The sequence below is a fragment of the Melopsittacus undulatus genome, chromosome 2 (genome assembly GCF_012275295.1).
Source record: "Melopsittacus undulatus isolate bMelUnd1 chromosome 2, bMelUnd1.mat.Z, whole genome shotgun sequence".
NCBI classification, from domain to species: Eukaryota; Metazoa; Chordata; class Aves; order Psittaciformes; family Psittaculidae; genus Melopsittacus; species Melopsittacus undulatus.
Window position 1 is genome coordinate 1,146,885 of NC_047528.1, and position 25,080 is coordinate 1,171,964.

At 46.7% G+C, this 25,080-nt stretch overlaps 1 protein-coding gene across 1 annotated transcript in view; it reads left to right on the forward strand.

Annotated features, from left to right (window-relative positions):
• C2CD3 (C2 domain containing 3 centriole elongation regulator) overlaps positions 1 to 25,080 on the forward strand; it is a 46,950-nt gene that overhangs the window by 17,361 nt on the left and 4,509 nt on the right. Inside the window, exons 15-32 of the mRNA XM_034060131.1 lie at positions 40 to 191; positions 1,952 to 2,195; positions 2,704 to 2,887; positions 3,594 to 3,774; positions 4,672 to 4,844; positions 5,602 to 5,722; positions 7,339 to 7,607; positions 8,768 to 8,857; positions 10,099 to 10,710; positions 11,062 to 11,382; positions 13,532 to 13,670; positions 15,179 to 15,243; positions 15,751 to 15,956; positions 16,979 to 17,076; positions 18,037 to 18,213; positions 19,008 to 19,225; positions 20,859 to 21,906; positions 22,638 to 22,740. Of these exons, the coding sequence (XP_033916022.1) occupies positions 40 to 191; positions 1,952 to 2,195; positions 2,704 to 2,887; positions 3,594 to 3,774; positions 4,672 to 4,844; positions 5,602 to 5,722; positions 7,339 to 7,607; positions 8,768 to 8,857; positions 10,099 to 10,710; positions 11,062 to 11,382; positions 13,532 to 13,670; positions 15,179 to 15,243; positions 15,751 to 15,956; positions 16,979 to 17,076; positions 18,037 to 18,213; positions 19,008 to 19,225; positions 20,859 to 21,906; positions 22,638 to 22,740 (4,401 nt within the window). The remainder of the gene's footprint in view (positions 1 to 39; positions 192 to 1,951; positions 2,196 to 2,703; positions 2,888 to 3,593; positions 3,775 to 4,671; positions 4,845 to 5,601; positions 5,723 to 7,338; positions 7,608 to 8,767; positions 8,858 to 10,098; positions 10,711 to 11,061; positions 11,383 to 13,531; positions 13,671 to 15,178; positions 15,244 to 15,750; positions 15,957 to 16,978; positions 17,077 to 18,036; positions 18,214 to 19,007; positions 19,226 to 20,858; positions 21,907 to 22,637; positions 22,741 to 25,080) is intronic.

Consider the following 25,080-nt stretch of genomic DNA (forward strand, 5'->3'; position numbering starts at 1 on the left):
GTGTAGTCTGTGTACTAATTCTGCATTAAACCTTTTCAGGTGATGCCTTTTTCCTTGACTTCCAAACACTTGGAGCGGTTGAAGAACAACGTCATGATTATTGAAGCATGGAACAAGACGGGAAGCCCTGGCTGTGACAAGCTGCTGGGATTAGTGAAACTGCCTCTGCATCAGTTCTACATCTCATTCAGGTAAACATCCTTGTTCTGTAGTTTAGGGGGTTGGGAAATATCCTGACATGCTCAGGGAAAGAAGCTCTTCTCTCTTTCTTCTTTCTTCTCTCCCTTCTTCTTTCTTCTCTCTTTTCCTCTCTTCTCTCTTCTGTTCTGTCTCCTCACTTCTCTCCTCTCTCTCCTCTCTCTCCTCTCTCTCCTCTCTCTCCTCTCTCTCTTCTCTCTCTTCTCTCTCTTCTCTCTCTTCTCTCTCTTCTCTCTCTTCTCTCTCTTCTCTCTCTTCTCTCTCTTCTCTCTCTTCTCTCTCTTCTCTCTCTTCTCTCTCTTCTCTCTCTTCTCTCTCTTCTCTCTCTTCTCTCTCTTCTCTCTCTTCTCTCTCTTCTCTCTCTTCTCTCTCTTCTCTCTCTTCTCTCTCTTCTCTCTCTTCTCTCTCTTCTCTCTCTTCTCTCTCTTCTCTCTCTTCTCTCTCTTCTCTCTCTTCTCTCTCTTCTCTCTCTTCTCTCTCTTCTCTCTCTTCTCTCTCTTCTCTCTCTTCTCTCTCTTCTCTCTCTTCTCTCTCTTCTCTCTCTTCTCTCTCTTCTCTCCTCTCCTTCACACTATGGGTGTGAGTCACACTGTCCTCATACAGAAATACAAGTACTCTATGAGAAATAAAGACATTGCTGCATGAGGTTTGGTGCCAGTTTAACTTGTGGCCCTATGACGCATGAAGGCTGGCAGAGATAAAAGTGACTGCACAGGAAAATGAAGCATGGCATTCCATTGGTGATTTTCCAAGCTTGTGACTGACAGTGATTTTCTTCCTGGTTATGCTCTGCAATGGATCCCATTGCTAGGGATGCTGTCAATGTGCACATCACAAGATAATGCTTGCATCAAAAAGGGCTCTAAATACTTCATGTTTTAATTGTCTTCTTATCCAGTGGGTCTCTTCAGAGCTCTCTGATCTTTTTGGTGCTATGTTTTGGCTTCTTGTTCACTCAAGTAATATAACTGATTAAAACTATGTAAATTAAAGGAAACAATGGACAGGACTGATTCTTTCTAATGCAAAAGATTAATTCATAGACTCATAGAATTCCAGCCTGATTTGTGTTGGAAGGGACCTTAAAACTCATCCAATTCCAACCCCTGCCATGGGCAGGGACCCCTTCCACTGGAGCAGCTGCTCCAATCCCCTGTGTCCAAGCTGGCCTTGAGCACTGCCAGGGATGGGGTATATTTTGGTCACACTAACGATAGGTGCAAATCAGATGGTGCTGGGGCTCACTGGCCACTACTTTGCTATTTAATAATTTATAATAACTTGTATAATTTTTCAGTAATTCACTGTAGTTCACTTGGATTAACTTCAGTTATTAAAAGGTTTCACATTTCTCTGGGATACTGTCCCTGTTCCTTTGCTTCCTGCCCAAATCCCTGCCCAAAGGTGTGTAACAGCCTCATAAAAGTATAATATGGCTGCAGTATATTAATAGGAGGCTTGTTGCAGTTCATCCCCTTGCTCACAGATCTCTAGGCTGACTTATAACTATGTTAGCTTTTGGAAAGCTGTATTTTGTCATTGCTGAAAATAGCCTTTTCCATTTGGCAGCTCATGGAGCTGGGCTGTGTGTAGACTTCATGCACTTGAGCCAAGTTTTGGAGGAATCAAGACAGATTTATCTCTAACAGCATTGAAAGTCCCATCTCAGATGAGCTCTGTGTGATTGTGTTCATATCCCATTGGCTCATTCTCACTTGTTTGTTGTGGTGTTTCTTGTTTGAATCTATTCTAGAGATCCAAAGATTTCCCACTTGCTGCTTCAAGCTCAGTATCCTGTGGTGGCTGTGGACAGTTATATGCCTGTGGTGGATGTTTTTACTGGCAGCAGAAGTGGAAGCCTGAGGGTCATTTTGGCAATGGGGTCAGCAGATCAAATCGTGGCACTGCAAAGGCTAAAAACTGAAGAAGGGATGGTACCTCCCATCACACAGCGACCTTCCCACTCTCTGGACCTTCCTCCTACAAAGCCTGTCATGGTATTGTGCAGTAAATTCCCATTCTTGCTGTTATGGATAAGTGAAAAGGATTTTACCAGTGGGTTCCTTAATAGAGCAGTGATCCCCAGTCTCTTTTGACTCCAATTTTGTTTTACATAATAGAATCCCAGACTTGTTTTAGTTGAAGAGACCTTAAAACTCATCCAGTTCCAGCCCCCTGCCATGGACAAGAACCCCTTCCACTGGAGCAGCTGCTCCAAGCCCCTGTGTCCAACCTGGCCTTGAGCACTGCCAGGGATGGGGCAACCACAGCTTCTCTGGGCACCCTGTGCCAGCGCCTCAGCACCCTCCCAGGGAGCAGCTTCTGCCTCAGATCTCAGCTCAGTCTCCCCTCTCTTGGGCAGGTTCAAGCCATTCCCCTTGGCCTGGCCCTACAGCCTCTTGTCCAAAGCCCCTCTCCAGGTTTCTTATCAGCCCCCTAATATCCTCTTGTATGCTGTTTCCTAAAGAGTCATCCTTTCCATGTAGATTCCCTGTGCTTTATTAGCAGTTAGACCAAGAAGGGGAAGATCTGCTGGAGCATGTGTTTGAGATCCACGTGGAGAGTGTGAAAGGACTGACACCATTACAGTCCACTGTCTGGGGAGAGGCCGACTGCTATGTACAGTACTACTTCCCAGTTCAAGAGACTGGTTGTGGTGCACTGCAAGGAGCTGAATTGCAGGAGGATGGTAAGTTTCTCTTACTATCCTCATTTAGAGCATTGCTTCAGTTAAATCATGTTTTAAGTATGATACTTAAAAGGGTGTGTGATTTCAGAGCTTTCATGCAGCCAGAGCTTGCTGTCCTCAGATCTGCACACAGCTGTGCTTGGGATGCATTGGTAAATGAAAAGCCTGCTTTGATTGAGGCAGGTGATGAAGTTCCCAACAAAAAAGAATTCCTGGTTTTGGGTCTCTTCACATGGCATCTTTTTTTAAAGATCCCAGAGGGCTTCCCCAGCTCATCCTACAAAGGGCAGATTTATAGGGAATGCTGACACTATATACAGCTAAATTCAACTAAGGCTTTCCATACCAAGCCTCTCAAAATGCACATTTTCATGGATACACCAAAAGAAGACTTGCCTGGTTTAGATGGTTAGGCCTATAAAGGAGTATTTAAATAACTGAATTGAAGAAATGGACTTAGTGTTGATCTGGAGGGCTTTGAATCACTAACATGTATTTCCTCTGGAAAATACAGTCAGGAACATGGTTCCATAACAGCTCCTCTGGACTGTGTCAACTGCCAGCCACATTGAACTGTGGTTTTCCACCTGTGGCTCACAGGCTCATGGGATTGCTTGTAAAGACTCAGGAGAGCAAAGATTACAAACAGAAAAAGGTTAAAACCCTAAAATACAGCCATTTTTAACCACCTCTGCTTGACTTATAGGCATCAAGTTAAGGCCATTCCGCACAGCAACCACTTTGTGTGTCCCTGATCCTGTCTTTAATGATGAGCATCATCATTCTTTGTTGGTTCCTGCTGATGTCCCAGTCCAGAGGCTTCTGGTCAGTGCATTTACGGCCCCAGGAGTGGCTGGAGGAGGAATCCAGTTTGAAGTCTGGTGCAGGTACAGAATAACATCCTATTCTTTCAGCAATACAGAGAGAAATATATGGTATTGAAAAATCTCTAGTATTGGGATGGATATGCAATAATATGTGAAGAAATGGTGAGCTCATCAATATTTATTAATGGATATCTGCATTTAAGCTTGCATTTAAGACATGTGGGCCTCTTTCCCCACCCCAAGGGTGTTAATTGCTCTTCTTACAGCTTTAAAGAGTGTGAGCTCTTAGTTTGCTTTCTTCCACTTTGTTATCAGGATAGGGACCTAGAAATCATCTTTAAATGCTTGGCACATCTAAACTTTACTGAATAGCACCCTGGCAGTATAATTTCATTGTTGTGGGTTGGGTTTTTATTCCCTAATACAAGTTACTCAGTACAAAAGAAACACTATAAAATTGGAATCATAGAATAGAATCAAATAAAGTAGGAAACCAAATCAGATAGAATAGAGTCAAATACAATAGAATCCCAGACTGGCTTGGGCTGGAAGGAACCTTAAAGCTCCTCCAACCCCTGCCCCGGGCAGGGACCCCTTCCACTGGAGCAGCTGCTCCAAGCCCCTGTGTCCAACCTGGCCTTGAGCACTGCCAGGGATGGGGCAGCCACAGCTGCTCTGGGCACCCTGTGCCAGCGCCTCAGCACCCTCCCAGGGAACAGCTTCTGCCTCAGAGCTCAGCTCAGGCTCCCCTCTCTTGGGCAGGTTCAAGCCATTCCCCCTAATTTATTGTTTCATTTTGTGTAAATGCATTTACTTGAGCTATCCCTTAGCCATCAGGAGCCCAACTAATGTTTGAAGGTGCTCAAAGGTAACTTGTATGCAGTTGTGACAGAAATGATGATCATTTTGTCATCATGAAAACACCATGATTGATGCTGCTTTTTTGTGTCTTACCAGGTACTATTACCCAAATGTCAGAGATCAAGTGGTTGCCAAAGGAACCTTGCCTCTGTCACGGCTCTGTGCCATGGTCACTATGCAGCATAGAGAGGAAATAGGGATACAAACATTTAATCTTCCATTGGTGCCCCGGACTGATTCCTCAGAGGAATTTCATCTGCGGTCTTCAGGTAAGGAAGACTTTTGGGTTTTCACCCTGTGTGATAAAACCAGGCTCACTAGAGCTAAGCCTGGGGTTGGCGTCCCAATGTTTGAGGGACCGTGTGCTAGAGAGATCCCTCAGTCTGCTCTCTTGGTGGAGGTAAAGGATGGTGATCAGCAGCAAAGGCACAAATGTTGTTGATGTATTAGAAAGCATCTAAATCTTCCCTCTTCTGCTTTAAAGCACATCCCCCAAAAAATCTGTGCCAGGATCTCACCACTCCCACAGTAAAGACCATTTTCCTTATCTCCAACCTGAACTTCCCCTGTTTCAGTCTGAACCCATCACCCCTTGTCCTATCACTGCAGTCCCTGATGAAGAGCCCCTCTCCAGCATCCTTGGAGCCCCCTTCAGACACTGGAAGCTGCTCTGAGGTCTCCACGCAGCTTCTCTTCTCCAGGTTCAACAGCCCCAATGTTCTCAGCCTGGCTCCATACAGGAGCTGCTCCAGCCCCTGCTCATCCTCGTGGCCTCCTCTGGACTTGTTCCAATAGCTCCATGTCCTCCTTATGTTAAGGACACCAGAAGTGCACCCAGTGCTGCAAGTGGGGTCTCCCCAGAGAGCTGCTGCTCACGTTCTGGGGATGCAGCCCAGGACATAGTTGTCTTTCTTTCTTGTTTTGCAATAATAGAGTAAGTTCTGTATTAGGAGATACTACTAAGCCTTGATTATATTGGGTGTAACTATCAAAATCTAACCATTTCCTTTCTTTCATTTCATCCAGGTTTGCTAGATGTGAGTGTGCTCTACCAGCGATTCGTGAGGACAGCAGCAGGAGGAACTGCTCGAGCTGTTTTTCTTGCTGTACAGATACACAGAGCAGCTGGTTTGCAAGCAGCAGCGAGGTAAAGCCTGAGTCAAAAAGGAAGGTTTTTTTTCCTCCTAAAATAGCTTTATCAGGAGGCAGCAGGCTGAGACATTAGATAAGAACAAATTGGAATTGGCCAACTTCCCCTCTGCAGAGTCTGGGACTCAAACTGGGTTCTCATCAGAAGTGAAAATAACTTTATAAAGAACATCAGTGGTTATTTTTGTCCCTGGAGCTGCAGTACAGTGTGCTAAACACTTGTTCTGCAGGATGGAGCTTGGAAGGGCACATTTTTCTATACCAAAAGCTGATATAAGAACTGACAGATACAAAGTGATACCCATTGGGCACTGAATCTGGGTGTTACTGATGTAAGAGCTAGCTGAGATTGGTTTTCTTGAGTTTCACTGTGGAAACATCAATAAATTATCTAGTAAATGAAACATGTTCCATGTCACCAGAAGGCTGCTGCTCTAAGTGCATGGTACGACCTGAACTGAGTTCTAAAAGGTGATTTTCAAGAATTAAGAAAAAGCTAAAGAGAGGGAGTGAATTCCATAAGAGATGAGTGGCTCCTGTTGTTCTAGAGCAGTGCTCACTGACCCTTTCCCCCTGTTGCTGAGCTCCTGATCCATCTTAATTCCAGTTGGCTGGTTGAGGATCACTGCCATATGGTGCTTGGAGTGGTAAAGAAAGCAGAAGATGCTGTGAGGGCTGGAGCAGCTCTGCTCTGGAGCCAGGCTGAGAGAGCTGGGCTGGGGCAGCCTGGACAAGAGAAGGCTCCTGAAGGGGAGAGCTGAGAGCAGCTCCAGTGCCTAAAGGGGCTGCAGGAAAGCTGGAGAGGGGCTTGGGACAAGGGCCTGGAGGGCCAGGCCAAGGGGAATGGCTTGAACCTGCCCAAGAGAGGGGAGACTGAGCTGAGCTCTGAGGCAGAAGCTGTTCCCTGGGAGGGTGCTGAGGCACTGGCACAGGGTGCCCAGAGAAGCTGTGGCTGCCCCATCCCTGGCAGTGCTCAAGGCCAGGTTGGACACAGGGGCTTGGAGCAGCTGCTCCAGTGGAAGGGGTCCCTGCCTGTGGCAGGGGTTGGAGCTGGATGAGCTTTAAGTTCCCTTCAACCCAAACCAGTCTGGGGATTCTGTGACCTGAGAAATGTCTGTGTCTGTGTTACTTGTCAATAATTCCATCTGCTGATTTCACCTCCTTTTGCTTGGCAGTACTGGTTTCTAAAAATAATTTGGCTTTGCCTTTGCTTCCTTCTAAAGCAAATTCTCCTACAGTTACCCTACAGCTTTTTCTGCAGAGGGGGTATGGTTAAAGATGCTGACTACTTTCTCAACCACTTTGGTCTCAGATCCTGACAGTAATAAGAGCAGTTATAATATACAGTGATAACAGTGATAAGATACAGTGATGAACCATGTGTTAGTTACTCTCACCATTTAATATCTGTTTCTAGGATGTTCAGATGACCAAAAAAAAAAGGTAAAAGATACAGTGAGAACCCACATCTGTTTTGACTTAAAATATACACTGGTTTGTCTCATGTCTTCACTATAAAGACTTGCAACTTTTGCTTTAATTCTGTTGGTTCCTAGATCCGTTGTACATTACATTAATTCCCTTTTTTCTCTTCTCTTTATATCCTAAATGAAGAGCTGTGGCACAAAAGAACCCTTCCCTCCAGCACTATGCAGGTGTGGGAGTCAATGCTTATGTCTCTGTGCACCTCTCCTTCCTACCTGAGGCAGAGAGACGACACACACGAGCTGTGGCTTGTTCCTTCTGCCCTGCATTTGAGCATCACATGGAGATTCCCTGTAACCTCATCATTCAGAAGAGCAGTGGAGAAGCCTCTTGTCTAGGAGAACTCTTGCAGTCTGCTGATATCACCTTCTCTATCTATCATCAGAGCACCAGGTCAGGTAAGGAGAACCTTACTTTGATTGCAAGGAATGAACGTTGTTGCAGAGTCAGAGTGGTTTGGGTTGGAAGGGACCTTAAAGCTCACCCAGTTCCAACCCCCTGCCAGGATCTTTAAGGTCCCTTACCACACAAACCAATCTGTGTTTCTATAGATAGTCTCTATTCAAAACTAAAATGAAGGGGACTGGATCACACCTTCCAATACCTAAAGGGGTCTTACAAGAAATTCTTATAAGATCCTGTAGGGCCAGGCCAAGGGGAATGGCTTGAACCTGCCCAAGAGAGGGGAGACTGAGCTGAGCTCTGAGGCAGAAGCTGTTCCCTGGGAGGGTGCTGAGGCGCTGGCACAGGGTGCCCAGAGAAGCTGTGGCTGCCCCATCCCTGGCAGTGCTCAAGGCCGGGTTGGACACAGGGGCTTGGAGCAGCTGCTCCAGTGGAAGGGGTCCCTGCCTGTGGCAGGGGTTGAAGCTGGAGGAGCTTTAAGGTCCCTTCCAACCCAAACCACTCTGGGATTCTATGATGGAAATATTCCCTTCAAGTTTCTCCGGTTTCAGTGGTGCTGCAGCATGTCCTCAATGTGCACTGGCAGTGCCAACAGACAAGATTTGTTCATACCCCTGTTACTCACTGATTTTGGTCTCAGCCTGGAGAAGAGAAGCTGCATGGAGACCTCAGAACAGCTTCCAGTGTCTGAAGGGGGCCAACAGGGATGCTGGGGAGGGACTATTCATTAGGGACTGTAGTGACAGGACAAGGGGTAATGGGTTGAAACTTAAACAGCAGAGGTTTAGACTGGATATAAGGAAGAAATTCTTTCCTGTTACGGTGGTGAGGTACTAGAATGGGTTGCCCAGGGAGGTTGTGAATGCTCCATCCCTGGCAGTGTTCAAGACCAGGTTGGACAGAGCCTTGGGTGCCATGGTTTAGTGTGAGGTGTCCCTGCCCATGGTAGGGGTTGGAACTGGATGATCTTGAGGTCCTTTCCAATCCTAACTATTCTATGATTCTATGAGATGTTCTGAGCAATTCGTGTTGCTTTTGTCCTCTTCACGTGGGTTGAAAGTGCTTCCAGAATGGCAGCTGAGGTTTTGCTGTTGAACCAATGCTTGTGAATCTTATCTTCCAGTCTGATGCATTTGCACAACTGTTTCTTTTCCAGCCATTGACAGATTGGCACCTCGGACATCAAGAGATTGTCTTCTTGGGACAGTCACAATTCCAACCAGGCACCTGCTGAGAAGAAGATCAGGTAACACAGTGGTGTGACACTGCTGACACTGCATAAATGCTCCTGTAATTCCTCAAAACAATATTCATTCCCATTTTGGGTATTCTTGTGGGTTTGTTTGGTTTTTAGAGTTCTTTCAGACATTGTAATGTTGTCTTTAAAAATCCTGGGTTAGAAGACGTACATAAAAGTTGTTTGAAGATTTGTTCTAGGGCTTATGATGTATAGTAGCTGAATCACAGAATCCCAGACTGCTTTGGGTTGGAAGGGACCTTAAAGCTCCTCCAGCTCCAACCCCTGCCACAGGCAGGGACACCTTATCATAGAATCATGGAATGGTTTGGGTTGGAAAGGACCTTAAGATCATCCAGTTCCAACCCCTGCCATGGGCAGGGACACCTCACACTAAACCATGGCACCCAAGGCTCTGTCCAACCTGGCCTTGAGCACTGCCAGGGATGGGGCAGCCACAGCTTCTCTGGGCACCCTGTGCCAGCGCCTCAGCACCCTCCCAGGGAACAGCTTCTGTCTCAGAGCTCAGCTCAGTCTCCCCTCTCTTGGGCAGGTTCAAGCCATTCCCCTTGGCCTGGCCCTCCAGGCCCTTGTCCCCAGCCCCTCTCCAGCTTTCCTGCAGCCCCTTTAGGCACTGGAGCTGCTCTCAGCTCTCCCATTCAGGAGCCTTCTCTTGTCCAGGCTGCCCCAGCCCAGCTCTCTCAGCCTGGCTCCATAGGAGAATGAATATTATGAATCTACCATGAAGAAATCTAACTCTATCCCAGCTAAACCCAGCCCATCACCTTATTTATGTATTCAGTGCTGTTTATTTTCTACCTTAAGATGAGCAGTCCAAGAGTTGTAGTGTTCAGTGGAGGAGCAGTAATTGCTTTTCACATATTAAAGTTGGAAACAGAGGATTAGATCAGTTAGGAAGCAGCAGGATTAATATTTTTAAACTAAATTTAAATTAGCTTCTCTGTGTTGTGTTAGTTTGTGGTGATTATGTCTTGTAATAATGATGTTTTCATTACCACCTTGGTTATTTCTGCTTTAATTTCAGTGTAGTCATTGTTTTCTTCAACGTGAAATTTGGGGTTTATTTTTAGTGGTAAGTAGAGGAGGAAAGCAATGAAAATGTCTAATTTTGTAGCTGGAGATTCATGCGATATAGTTTCATTATAATATTATATATAATATAAATTATAATATTATATATACTTTCCAAAAGGCTGGATAAGTCTAATTCTGATCTCTTTTTCCTGAAGGTATTTCAGGCTGGTACCCAATTACACTGCCTGAAGATGTCATGCCTCCTCACTGCACAAGCATCATGCAGGCCATTGTGGGAGGACTGGAACTCTCTGTCACCTTTGCTCATCAGGATGACAGGGAGCGTGTTTTGGAAGCTGCTAAGCTCTTGGGATGGAACAGTGAGATCCATAGCACAGATGACAGTGATGAGTGGGAGCAGAGTTCCCAGTCAGTGACTGTGACCATCTCAACCCCAAGAGTATGGCTGCCCATCCACTGTTTGCTGCTTGCAGGCCAGACACACCTAAACAAAAGCACTTATTGCTATCTCAGGTATAAACTGTATAACCAAGAAGCCACTTGGACTGTGCTTAAAAGGCCAAAACTGAGTGATGACACCAAGAATGTTACAATAAACTTCAAGAAACCAAACAAGGTGATGCTCAGAAGAAGCCATGGGCTCCATTGGTTCCTCAGAGAGGAGAAGTTAGAAATCCAGGTGTGGTGGGCATATGGGAAAGCAAATGATGTGGAAAGACCACTTGATACAGATCGTCTCATTGGATCTGCCTATGTTGACCTTGCAGCATTAGCAGAGGGGTCAAGGAAGACAATAAGTGTCAGTGGTGAGTTCTAAAGAACATTGTCATGTTTCATCCCCCTTCATTGTTGTTTTAGTTCAGTTACTTCTCTAAGCACTTCAAGAAAGTCATGTTCAGTTTTGTTTTGTCCTGTATGCACCACAGAATGATAGCATGTTTTGGGTTGGAAGGGACCTTAAAGCTCATCCAGTTCCAGGCTCTGCAATGGGCAGGGACCACTTCCACTAGAGCAGCTTGCTCCAAGCCCCTGTGTCCAGCCTGGCCTTGAGCACTACTAGGGATGGGGATCTCACCTGTAATGAACTCTAGCAGGTTTTCCAAGATCTTCTTTGTCCTTTGGCTTGCTTAGCTGGTTCTTTGTGGATTCTCTTGCAGGGGTTTATCCATTGTTCAGATGCAATGCTGCAGACCTAGCAGGAGCTGCTCTACGTGTTCACATCGGCCTTTCTACCACTTCTGCTCTGCCCAGCAGGCTTCACTATGCTGAGGAATACAGCAGCAGTGAAGATGAAGGCACAGAGAAGGCACCTGCTCTGAGCCAACAGGTCTCTGAAGATCAGAGTCACAAACTGGATGTTGTAAGTTCAGAAACCACCAATGGCAAACCACAAGAAGAAGAAGATGATGTGATGCTGCTGGAAAACACAGTTGCTGTCAATATCATTGTGGAAAGGGCAATGCATCTGAGTTTAAAAGGTACCATCACCACCTCCAAAGGTGTATTTCCCTTTTTAATTCCTGGGATCAGTTCAGACCAGGTGCAGCTGAATGGACCAAGTTAAGAACTTATCTTCAAACTTCAGCTCAGTGAAGGGATGTGATGGGTTTGAACTTGGATTCATAGTGCTGAAACCCCAAGAGCATTGATTGCATCGTGTAAAGTACACGAGAAGCAGGACTTTAAACTGTTCAGCCTCTATTAATGAAATGATGTTGTGAGAGCTGGAGCAGCTCTGCTCTGGAGCCAGGCTGAGAGAGCTGGGCTGGGGCAGCCTGGACAAGAGAAGGCTCCTGAAGGGGAGAGCTGAGAGCAGCTCCAGTGCCTAAAGGGGCTGCAGGAAAGCTGGAGAGGGGCTTGGGACAAGGGCCTGGAGGGCCAGGCCAAGGGGAATGGCTTGAACCTGCCCAAGAGAGGGGAGACTGAGCTGAGCTCTGAGGCAGAAGCTGTTCCCTGGGAGGGTGCTGAGGCGCTGGCACAGGGTGCCCAGAGAAGCTGTGGCTGCCCCATCCCTGGCAGTGCTCAAGGCCAGGTTGGACACAGGGGCTTGGAGCAGCTGCTCCAGGGGAAGGGGTCCCTGCCCGTGGCAGGGGTTGGAACTGGATGGGATTTAAGCTCCCTTCAACCCAAACTATTCTATGGTCCTAAGGAAAGCCAAATTATAAATAATGCAGTGCTCACTGTTGCAGGTGACAGCTGAATTCTGAAATGAAGCTTTATGTGGATAACTTCACCCGCAGACACTCCTATCTCCAAGGCTCTTCCCAATTTACATTCCTAGCGTGTAATCAGTGTGTGAAGCTGCATTGCTTGTGCTATCTGGAGGCTGCCAGACACATCAGTGAGGAAGGGCAGTGTAAGTGCAGAGCAGTCTGAGCTCAGCCAGGCTTGACACACTGTTTCCTGCTCTGCAGAGCAGGAGTTACGGTTGGGAGGCTCATCACTTTGCTGAGGGGCACCAAAGAATTGGGTTTTGCTTTTAAATTATGCTAAATGTATTAAAATATTCTATCCTAGGAGGATGTTTGGTTCTGGATGTGCATTGATGTAACACTTGGTGAATTTGCAGGGGTTTGAAGCCCTTTGGTTTTCCCTTCAGTTTGCTCTCTGGGAATGAAGCTCTGTTAAAGATGAGTTAAACCCTTTAATATATCAGGTGCTCTCCCCTTCACCTTGAGCACCTCCAGCACTGCATGACTCAACCATTTTAGGCCTGCTCAGCAGTTGGAGTGATCTGATCTTGTTTGGGCCGTTGCACACTGCATAAATACCAACAGGAATAAGGAACTGACCCGAGGTGGGATTAATGGAAATGTCTCTTAAGATTAATTGTTTCACAGTCCAGTGATAACACAGGAAAGGAACACCCAGCAGCTTGTGGTGTGAGAGGGTCATAGAATCACAGAGCAGTTTGTGTTGGGAGGGAGCTTAAAGCTCCTCCAGCTCCAACCCCTGCCACAGGCAGGGACCCCTTCCACTGGAGCAGCTGCTCCAAACATTCCTATCCCTCCAGGCCCTTGTCCCAAGCCCCTCTCCAGCTTTCCTGCAGCCCCTTTAGGCACTGGAGCTGCTCTCAGCTCTCCCCTTCAGGAGCCTTCTCTTGTCCAGGCTGCCCCAGCCCAGCTCTCTCAGCCTGGCTCCAGAGCAGAGCTGCTCCAGCTCTTGCAGCAGCTCCGTGGACTCCTCTGTTGGAGCCTTGATCTCACAGTTCCATGTCCTTCTTATGCTGGGATTAAGTCAACTATTAAGTCAAAATGCTTTTTGTAACACTAGGTATCTTCTGTTCATGCAGCTAGGATTGCCCAATTCTATGGCCCGTCATAAAGGACAGATTAAGCACTGGAATAGGGTCTTGTGAATTGGTGTTTTATTCCTTAGCTTTGCTTCTTACTCCTCAGATGGTCAAATGGTTTTCCTGTTTCTTCCTTGAATATTCCAGTTTCTGCTCTGTAAAAGGTTCATGCAAGGTTTGCTGCCATTGTAAATGCAAAGTATTTTCAGCTCCATCAATGAAAAGCAGTGTTTCCTATATGGTGGATTCCTTTATTAGTTACGTCCTTTTAATTTCTGAACTTGAGTATTTTATATATTAATAACAAATCTGTATTTAATTCTGTATGATTTTAGGGAGCCCTTTGACAGAACGTGAAGTGACAGCCCCCAGTAGCTGTGTATCATTTGCTGTTGCTGGTGCAGATGCTCCAGTAACAACTTCAGTAATAGACAATACGGACTCACCAGTCTGGGACTTTCAGCAAGAAGCACGGTAAGTGCTGTGGGCTCTCACAGACCCGTTTTGGATGTGACAGCCAGGCTAGGTGTGAAAGGGACATAGCCATTAGCAGTGCCTCCTGCTTCCTGGCCTGTATTCTCAGCTAAAAATGCTTGTTCCCGTGTTTTACAATCACATTTCCATACTGGGCAAAAAGTTGTCTGAGAATGGTTGGTCTTCATGTTAACAGGAGGAACAACAGTTTGATCATAGAATCCCAGAGTGGTTTGGGTTGGAAGGGACCTTAAAGCTCATCCCATCCCAATCCCCTGCCATGGGCAGGGACCCCTTCCACTGGAGCAGCTGCTCCAAGCCCCTGTGTCCAACCTGGCCTTGAGCACTGCCAGGGATGGGGCAGCCACAGCTTCTAGAGGAAGATGCTGCTAATTGCTGCAGGACTCATGGGAAGGTTAAGTTAGACCTGATCCAATTTCTTGGGTTTTCTGCATGTTTTACTCTGTTTCAAGCTTAGAAATTATGCCCTTTTTTGGGACCAGAGCTCTGAGTTTGGATTCACCTACTGAGACTTTATATATTGGGAGGTTAGGTTTCTGATTCAGCCTCCTCTGCAGGCACCTGCACATAGTGAGTGGCTTGACCTGTGTTAGAGACCCAGCTCTGGACAAAATTCCCTAAGGATGCCTGCTTCTTTCCAGTGACTGGCAAAATAGTGTAGGAAACATAGCTCAGACTTAGATATCTGAGCCTAAATTAGAGCAGATGAATTCACCTTTCTATGGAGCCTCATCAGATCAAGTCATACATGGTAGTACCCAGTACTGACCCTGTGTTTGTGATCTTGTGCCATCTCCTGTGTCCCTACACCAGATTTTAAACTAATTCCAAAGCAGTAGGCAAAGGCATTTCCTAAACAAGGTGGAACAAGTCTGTTACAGGCAGCAAGAAGCACAGTGAGTTCATTTTGACAGCCACAAGTATATAGCAGTGCCTGCAGAGGAGTGGGATATGCTACCAGAGTGCTGAGGTGGATTTTGGCTTTAGGGACTTTATGCTGTAATGATTAAACCATGAAAGCCACTGAGAGCTGAAGTTTGAGTGATCTGTTTCAGAGTCTGCTTATGCTCAGAGTCAACTCTGAATTGCTTCAGGCAACTTAAAAGCTGTTCTGTGTTTGACACTGCATTTCCAGTCGGCTCCTTTCCACAGATCAGCTTCAAACATCGCAGCTTTGCTGTCACCCTGTGATTGAGTCATGAGATAAGCTGAGTTCCCATTTCCCCATGGGTTTATTGTCCTAACTTTTAAATGTACAAGAGTGAGAAGAGGGAAATACTTCTTGAATAAGCAAAAGCCCAAGCCATGTAAAGATAGTCATGCTTTTGAGGGCTCAATATGGGGGTTTGTTGTATTCCATCCTCCTCCATCAGCCCAGAAAGAAACTGGTTTCTCTGGATAGATACAATAGCATTGAAACTTCAGAGGCATTTTACTGGACTTGTTCTTTTTCCTGCTTTGTATAATATGAGTTTTGTGCATAACAGGTTATCCAAAGAGCTTCTGCTGGATCCACAGCAAACCTTGGTCTTCAAAGTGTGGCATAAAGCAGGTACAGTTTGTAGTGCAGTATTGAGAGAAGTGTCCTTCCTGCACCCCTGACTTGTATTTCATAGAATCATGCTATGGTTTCCCCTCCCTGAGCTGCTGCTCACGCTCTGGGGGTGCAGCCCAGCACACAGGGGGGTTCTGGGCTCAAGCACTCACTGTAGCCAGGTCATGGGGAGCTTGTCCTCACCCAGCACCCCAAGTCCTGCTCCTCAGGCTCCATCCAGGCTCCCCCAGCCTGTGTCTGTGCTGGGGATTGCCCTGACCCAGGGGCAGGACCTTGCCCTTGGCCTTGTTGAACTCCATGAGGTTCACATGGTCCCTTCTCTCTGACCTGTCCAGCTCCCTCTGGATCCCATCCCTTCCCTCCAGCATCTCGACTTTTGTGCAGTGTCTTTCCCTGTGAAGTCTAGACATATTTCAGGGGCTGTGTAACTGATGTTTAGCATTTGAAGATGTTTTGTCTGCATGCAGTTCAAATTAATACATGCTTTTTGTTGTTCTTCCCCAGAGACTGAGCGAGTGATAGGGTTTGCATCAGTGGACCTGTCTCCTCTCCTTTCTGGCTTCCAGCTCGTGTGCGGGTGGTACAACATCACAGACTTCAGTGGACAGTGCCGAGGGCAGATCAAAGTAGCAGTGTCCCCTCTTCAAAAGCTAACTCATCTCAAAGAAGAAAGGCAGGCAAGGATACGGAGCCAGCCACCGAGTTCTGCAGTATGTGCTTCACTTTCCTGCCACTGCATATCTGATCAGATTGCTCATAACCAGCACTGACTTGGACTGTAGTGATGGGACAAAGGGTAATGGACTGAAACTTCAGCAGAGGAAGTTTAGATTGGAGATAAGGAAGAAATTCTTTACTGTAAGGGTGCTGAGGCACTGGAATGGGTTGCCCAAGGAAGCTGTGAATGCTCCATCCCTGGCAGTGTTCAAGGCGAGGTTGGACAGAGCCTTGGGTGCCATGGTTTAGTGTGAGGTGTCCCTGCCCATGGCAGGGGTTGGAACTGGATGATCTTAAGGTCCTTTCCAACCCAAACCATTCAGTGATTCTATGATTCTATGACTTTGTGCTGATGGGCAAACAGCAAAAGCAGTGTCATGGATCAGTCTGTGTAAACCTTAGGAAACACTTCCTTAAGGATTCTGCTGTATGTTGACAGGGTGACTGCAGACCAACACTAGTTAGAGCACTCATTCAATCCTATGTCATTAGCATCTCCAAAGGCTTCACTCCCTTGTCATTTCATGGGTATTTGTGATGTTCTTTTTATTGTTAGGGGAATATTCTGTGGGTTTGGATGCCTGGGAGCCTGGCATTGTTCTATTTGCTGCTTGGGTTGCACCTGATGCCCCAAACACTATAAATTCATCCTTTCATTGGTTAGGAAATGTCTAATTTGGTAAAAATCTTTGGTTTGGGGAAGATTTGCCCTTTCTTGTGGGGTTGTCTTATTCTCTAGCCTTTCCAGTTGCACTGGGGAGTGATACACACATGTAATGGAGTCCCTACACCCTATTTACCATCAGTTTACTCCTCAGTGGTGTGGATGGAATTAACAATGTTTCTGAAATGAGAGTGTTGTGAAATGATGCTTTGGCTCAGTGCTGGAAAATCCTTTGGGATTTTAAAGCTATTGGAAACCTTCGGGTTTTGTTTGTTACCTCAAGAAGATACTGCTTTTCCCCCTATTTTCTTGCTGTGGAAGACTCATGCACAATGTTCCTCTTTATTCTAGGTAAAGGCCAACATTCCAAAGTTCCCCACTAATGCTACAAGCATTCCCAAGCAGATGAATACCCTGTCAAAGGAAGTCAGTGCTCCGACTCGAGAGCGGTAAGTGCACTGCTTATCCAACAGTCTGATTACTTGAAGAGCTCAATAACCACCTATGTGAAGCCTGTTTGCTCTACTGAAAAAGCACCAGACCCTTCCAAAGGCCTTTCCTTGTGTTTAGGCTTAAAGGTTATACCAAATTCCCTTTAGCAGGGTGAGGGTGGCCCAGGATGTTACCTGAGAGAGGTTCCTGTGTTCTAAACCCAGATGTGTGTTTTGCTCCTCATTAATACATCCCAGTTTCTTTCATTTACACCCTTCCACATAGGGATTTCCACTGTGCCATTGCTGAAACTCTCAGGTGCTTCTTCCAGGCCTTTAGCATAAAACCACAGAATCACAGAACAGTTTGGGTTTGAAAAGGAAAATGAACAAAAACTGAAGAGCTGTCAGTGTCGTTCACAGCAGGATGAGATTCCAGGTGTAAATCAGGTGTATATTTAAGAGAATAATATTTATTATCTCCAGAAATATAGGACTGAAAGACTTTCTGAGTCATTCAATCCCTTTCCCTGCTGTCAAAATCAATCATATGGCAGGGACACCTTCCACTAAACCAGGGTGCTCCAGACTCATTCCTATCCCTACCGGCCCTTGTCCCAAGCCCCTCTCCAGCTTTCCTGCAGCTCCTTTAGGCACTGGAGCTGCTCTCAGCTCTCCCCTTCAGGAGCCTTCTCTTGTCCAGGCTGCCCCAGCCCAGCTCTCTCAGCCTGGCTCCAGAGCAGAGCTGCTCCAGCCCTCGCAGCAGCTCCATGGCCTCCTCTGGCCTCGCTCCAACAGCTCCAGGTCCCTCTTGTGCTGCTGCCCCAGAGCTGGATCAGGGCTGCAGGGGGGGTCTGTCCAGGATCCCTCCCTTGTTCTGCTGCTCTCTGGGGATGCATTTCACTGATGTTGGATATCCACAGCTGTCAGACCTCTCACAAGCAGAGATTTCACCCTGTTTTCTGTTGTCACACATAGGCCTGTTCCTCACAGAACCATCCCCTCTGGGACACGCACACCTCGGCACAAAGAGCACATGCAGAACGTGCGCAGGTTCCATGAATCCCTGCAGCAAGCAGAAGGGAATGCTCATCGGGCAGCAAAGATGGATTCATTGTCAGTGTCCTCACGTGCTTCTCTTCTGACTGCTCTCAGGTAAAGCAGATCTGCAAAGAGCATGGTGAGCAAAGGGGTAGGTTTGCAAAGCCCCTCTCCAGGTTTCCTGTAGCCCATTTAGGCACTGGAAGCTGCTCTAACATCTCTCCAGAGCCTTTTCTTCTGCAGGGTGAACAAGCCCAAATATCATTAAGTATATAGTGATAGGACAAGAGGTAATGGGTTGAAACTTAAACAGCAGAAGTTTAGACTGGATATAAGGAAGAAATTCTTTACTGTGAGGGTGCTGAGGCACTGGAATGGGTTGCCCAGGGAAGTTGTGAATGCTCCATCCCTGGCAGTGTTCAAGACCAGGTTGGACAGAGCCTTGGGTGCCATGGTTTAGTGTGAGGTGTCCCTGCCCATGGCAGGGGTTGGAACTGGATGATCTTGAGGTCCTTTCCAATCCTAACTATTCTATGATTCTATGATATGCCAAATAGATCATAGAATCAGTAATGTCCTTAGATCTTAATAAAGTAGAAATCCTTTGTCAATTAATATTCTTGTTTTTATGACTTCAGTTGGAAAATCATCACAAATGGAACCCATTTGACTGAGTCTAAAACAAGCTCTTTTTTGGGTCTTCCAGCCTAAGTTTTATACCTAATTGGGCATTTCGTCTTGTGTATTATCCTGTCAACCTCAGCACTTGCCTGGTGATCTCTTTTTCAGTAATAACCTTTAATCTCATATTTCATATTTACATGCTGTTGACTGGCATGATACAAATGGAACTGCTCTGCCACAAGCTTTTCTTTGCCTCTTACCCAAATTCTTCCATCTGCTTCCAGAAAAAACTTGAGTGAGCTGGATGAGGTGCAAAGATACTTCAGTCAGAAGCTGACCAAGTCTTTTCCTGACTTCGGGTATGGGAACATATCCAGACCAAGTCATGAAGAGCAGGAGAGTGATCATCGGGGTTCAATGAGCAGAGAAGTGGATCCCAATGGATGCCATCTGTTGGAAAGGTCTAGTCAGTTGGTGTCTCAGGTCAGCAGGCTCATCAGTGGTAAGTTGTCATCTGGTTTAGAGTTTGTTGTCAGAAGCTGCTTTAAAGGATCTGCAAATATTCTATGTATTGAGGACCAGTTGTTGGTGTTGGTGATCTGTGCATGTTGGTCCAGTGGGAGAAAGGTTTGTAGGGACTTCCAGACCCCTCTCACAAATGTCAATGTTGAACTGGAACATTGAGAAAGAAGATTCAGTGGGAGTTAAGGCCCTTTCTATAGAGCCTGAACAGTACTGGAATTTCAGTGTCTGTTCAGTGGGAAAAGGGAGGTCTGTGGAAAAATGATTATCACAGCAATGGTGCGAGGGCTGGAGCAGCTCTGCTCTGGAGCCAGGCTGAGAGAGCTGGGCTGGGGCAGCCTGGACAAGAGAAGGCTCCTGAAGGGGAGAGCTGAGAGCAGCTCCAGTGCCTGAAGGGGCTACAGGAAAGCTGGAGAGGGGCTTGGGACAAGGGATGGAGGGCCAGGCCAAGGGGAATGGCTTGAACCTGCCCAAGAGAGGGGAGACTGAGCTGAGCTCTGAGGCAGAAGCTGTTCCCTGGGAGGGTGCTGAGGCGCTGGCACAGGGTGCCCAGAGAAGCTGTGGCTGCCCCATCCCTGGCAGTGCTCAAGGCCAGGTTGGACACAGGGGCTTGGAGCAGCTGCTCCAGTGGAAGGTGTCCCTGCCCGTGGCAGGGGTTGGGAATGGAGGAGCTTTAAGGTCTCTTCCAACCCAAACCAGTCTATATTATCTAAGAAATGACTAAGATCTGCTAACTAGGAACCAAAAATAGGTGATTGTGGCTTTTTTATGGAACATCAAATCCCCAGAGATTTCCAGGATTGCATAGACTTTTTAATGTTTAAGCCACTGTTCCTGTCACATTTTTCCAGGACCTGTGTTAGGAGCACAGGCAACTTTTACATTTTTACCACCACATTTGATCATCAGTCATAGAATCATAGAATAATAGAGTGGATTGTATTGGAAGGGAGCTTAAAGCTCCTCCAGCTCCAACCCCTGCCATGTGCAGGGACCCCTTCCACTGGAGCAGCTGCTCCAAGCCCCTGTGTCCAACCTGGCCTTGGAATGAGGGAATTTCTGGTTTTCAAATATTGAATTAACATTTGTCTGTCATTTGATTGAAGTTGTTAAGTTGAGCAGAAAGGTTGAGAGTATCAGTAGCAACTGTGTCTTCTGGGCATAAAACTAGGGAAACTGTGAGAGGAAAAGGTGGTGAGATTATCCATCTTTCCTGTGTAGATTATTCCTCTTCCTATGTGGTCTGAACTGTCCAATCTGGTTTTAACCTCTCCAAGCAATAGGTATTTTTCCCATTGGCTTTAGGTGTCTTCTGTATCAGAGTATTTTCACTGTCCAGTTTTTTCCTGTACATGGATGTGGGTATTCCCAGTTATATCCCAGTAATTTAATCCTGAACATTTCCTTTTCCCTTCAGATTTCTGCCCTTCTCTGGGCCTTGTCAGTGGTAGAGAGCAGAATGTGATCACATCAGTGGAGTGTCTGACAAAGCAGTGCATATTTAACTCAAACCCATTCTTACATACATGATTTTCTGCAGAAAGCCCAAATAAATCAGGTAGAAAGTGAATGGTGGCTCTGTGCATTTACTGATGCTGTTTTCCATTCATCAGACTTACAGACTATAACTAAAACCAGTGAAGAATCATCTCATGTGCATCAAGACAGCAGCAGAAAGCTGGGTGGTACACGTGTACCGAGCCAGAGGGATGATGAAGGTGTACCTGAAGTGTGTCAAGGCCAACCTGAGTTGGACTCCTCCAGCATTTGCAGTGATACACAACAGCCATGCTCTTTTGGGAGACCTGTGTTTGATAGACATATGTTGCATGAGCTTCTAGACCAAGCTGTCCCTGAAGAGGAGCATCCTTTGCCAAGGGGCTCTGTCCAAGAACATGAAGGTGCTTTCACTGTGCAGCCACACAGTGAAGAAGAATATGAAGAAGATGTTATAGAACCACGAACTCTCAATGAAATAACAACCATGACAGACAAAACCAGCCCCTGGTCCAGTGTGCTGTCTGATGGGGAGCAGGGGGCTGACCTGCAATCCATAGACTTGAGGCCTGAAGACCAACGCTCAGTGGACACTGATGGTTTCCAAAGAGGAAACAGACAGAGCAGCACCTTCTCCAGCATGCTCCAAGGTGACAACCAGAGCTTGCTCACCACCCTTAGCTCATGCATTAGCCTCCATGCAGATGGGAGCAGTACTTGGGCAGCAGCAGAAGGAATGCAAAGCTTGAATAGAGGCACAGAAGCAACTGAGAAGGAGCTGTTTCAGCCTGCTCACTTATCAGAGCTGCATCAAACAGCCAATGGGCCTGGAGGAGATGGAAACTGTCACTGGGATAAAGCATTTAATGCTAAGCCTCTAGATCAAAATGTAGAGTTTCCAGCAGCCTCCAAAGAACAACTGGCATTTCCAGGGGATGCTGCCTTGACCAACCCAAAAAGCACAGAAAGAAAGGAGGAGGAGGAAAAGGGTGAGGTTGTAAATGAAGATCATCAAGACGAGGAAGAAAGTGGTTCTGATGAGATCTGTATTAAGAGTGTGTCAGCCCAAGCAGGCTCAGAAGGAAATAGTGAATGCTTTTCTGAGGACAGTAGTGAAGACCCATTGGAAGAGTCAGAAAGGGCTGTCAAACCCAAGATGGTTTTGTATCCTTTTCTTACCCACACATTGCATTCAAGGAGAAATACACCATGGGGAGCTCTTCCCTGGGAAATGGGAGTTGGTGACCTGGGAAGGTGTCAGAAGACCCTGTTACATTGTGTTTCATGCTGTGTAGTGGTGACAGTGCTCAAGGCCAGCTTGGATGGGGCTTGGAGCAACCTGCTCTAGTGGAAGGTGTCCCTGTACACAGCAGGGGGTTGGAACTCGGTGAGCTTTAGGGTCCTTTCCGATCCAAACCATTCCATGATACTATTACTTCCTTGCAATTTGTCACCAAATCCATGAGAGTTATCTCATTTTGGGTAGTGTCAACCTGTCTTCTTGCATTTCCTCCCCATGTTGTTTTTCTCCATGGATTACAGCTCTTGTGTTTCTTGTGTATTAATGTAGTTTGGTTTGCTCTTTCCCAAATTTCTTGCACAGATCCCAGATCTCACATTCCATTTCCCTAAGTTGCATTGGAATTTCTGCAGGATGAAGCACTCTACACTTATATGAAGTATTACTGTAAAGCAGGTTGGTGGTCTGTGCTCTGTGAGGCCAGGTGAGAGAACCAGATGTTGAGAATTATAGAATATGGATTAAAATGAATGAGATTCAACATCTGGAGGCCATTAACAGCAGTCACAGTGGGGTTTATTCCACATCTGTAGCTCCAGTGGGGCTCTGTGCAGCTACACCATGCCAGAGGTTGTACCTTAACAGTTCTGTTCAGATCTGATCCTGTTGTTGTTCCCAACTTCTTCCTTCCACCCCAGCAGATGGAGGCCACCATGAGGCTGCTCAGCATTTCTTCTCGTCCCTCTACAGCTCCAGAAGTAAGTATGGGACATCCTCTCCTTCCTTGTCCTAGTTCAGCAGAGTCCATTCATTAAAGCAGGAACAAAAGTACCTGTCAGCACTCAGGGTGGAGGTGATGGCTTCCAAATCATGTCAAGGAGAATCTTCCTGATACCTCTTAGTGAGAATCATTTCCAGTGTTCATGGCTGCAGCATCTGTGATGCTTCAGGGTTTACATAAACCAGTTTGTCTAAATACTCCGTGGACATTGCTCCTCTGCAGTGGGGTCAGTGAATGGGGCTGGAGCTCACTCTGCACTTCAGGCTTTAATGCCAGGTAAGAACTTTGGCAGGAGCCTGTAGGGCCAGGCCAAGGGGAATGGCTTGAACCTGCCCAAGAGAGGGGAGACTGAGCTGAGCTCTGAGGCATAAGCTGTTCCCTGGGAGGGTGCTGAGGCGCTGGCACAGGGTGCCCAGAGAAGCTGTGGCTGCCCCATCCCTGGCAGTGCTCAAGGCCAGGTTGGACACAGGGGCTTGGAGCAGCTGCTCCAGTGGAAGGGGTCCCTGCCCGTGGCAGGGGTTGGAACTGGATGGGATTCAAGGTCCCTTCCATCCCAAACCATTCCATGATTCTGTCATTTCAAGGACACAATCTGCAACTTGTAACTACTCCAATTTGGGTCTTTTAGATCAAGATGAAATGAGGGAGTTTGTGGCAAAAGCCTCCCCTTGAGTAACATTTCCTCAACAAAGGGGTAGTAGAATACTTGGAGTGATTGTTCCTCATCCAGGGAAGCTGTTGATTGCTTTTCCTGTCTTGTCGTTGGTTTGCTGTGCATCAACATGTATTTAGTGCAAGGAGGTTGTGGCTCACTTGTTTTGGAGTCTATGTAATATTCATTTCCAGCCCCAGCTTTGTGATGGGTGTTGGTGCAGGTCTGGGCTCTGTTTACTGCTCCCAGAATACATGACGTGTTGGCTCCCCTCCTCATGACTTACGAAGCACGTGCTTTAAGGAACATTTATGTCACTGGGAACAGCTTGCTTGATTAAAGAGCACAGAACAAACAGGATCTAATAGCTCTGAAGTAATGGAAACTGGTTTAGATCAATAAACACCTTTACAGCTCAGGTGAAATCCCTCATTTGTTGCTGACTTGTGTTGTAAAAATGGCTTTTTTCCTGATTTACCTTTTATTACCTGTTCCTAAAGCTCTTGGAACTTGTTCCTTATGGAAGTAGAAACCTTATCAGAGGAGACTTGGGTACAGTATGCTTCAAGGATCCTCAGATGTGTCTTGCTGCTAACACCTAGTCTGCAGCATGTCTTAGCACATGCTCTTTGTGCTGTGCCTAAATATTCTGGATGGAATCAGCAGCAGAACCTCAGCTGTGTTTCTCCTTTGGAATATCCTTCAAATTCTCTGTATTTGCCTCTGTCCATCACTGATTCCACCTTTCCTCTGCCTTGTTGTCATCTCCCTGCTTCTGAGTTTTGCTTTCTTCACAGCTCCAGTTCTTCCAGGTCTTCCTGAGCATCTGCAAATCATCACTCAGACCCATGGATTAACATTAACACCAGCATTGCTTTGAATTCCCTCTCTCTGCAGTGCTAAGCTTAGTGGCTGAAACACCCTCCTGAAAGTGAGTAGTAATGAGGGAGAGTATTATTGGCACTATTTGAATACAGCTGACCTTAACCTAGCTTCATTCCAGGGTTGGCTACACCTAATCCTTCACTGTGGCACTTGTAGGGGTCTGTTGAGACAGGACTCAGTTGTGCACAGCACGTCACATCCAGCATCAAACACCCTGGATGAAGGATGTTTGTGCCCTATGCTGACGGTAAAACAGCGTTCAGGAAAACTGCTTTCTCATAGTTCTGTCCTGAATTAGCTCTAAGAACCTCACGTTCTAAATCTGGGCTGGTTTCTGCACAGCTCAGCAAACACCAAGCATGACAGCAAGGCTGAAATCGGAGCTGTTGTTGTCTGAAGAGCTGCAGTCCCCTCTCACTCACATGGCAAACTCCTCTGCTGGCCTTCCCAGTGTTCCTGCCAGCTCCCCCTGACTCCCTGCTTTCCATCTTCCTCCTCAAAAGGACACAGAAGTGGTGAGCAGGGGAAGCCTTCTCACAAAGGAGCTGGCTGCAAGGACATGAGGTTCTGAGAAGGTGCCACAGCAGCTGCAGCCTCAGCCTGGATGTTGTGGGCACCTCAGTTTCACAGAGCCTCATGAGATCTTTCCTTTTTAGACCTCTTATCTCCATTACATCAGACTCAGGCTTCCAGTTCTTTAGCTCCTTCCCAGCTCTTCCACACTGGTCACCCACTGTCCTGTCTGATCCACCTGCCCTGGGGTGACTCCTGCTGCTCTTC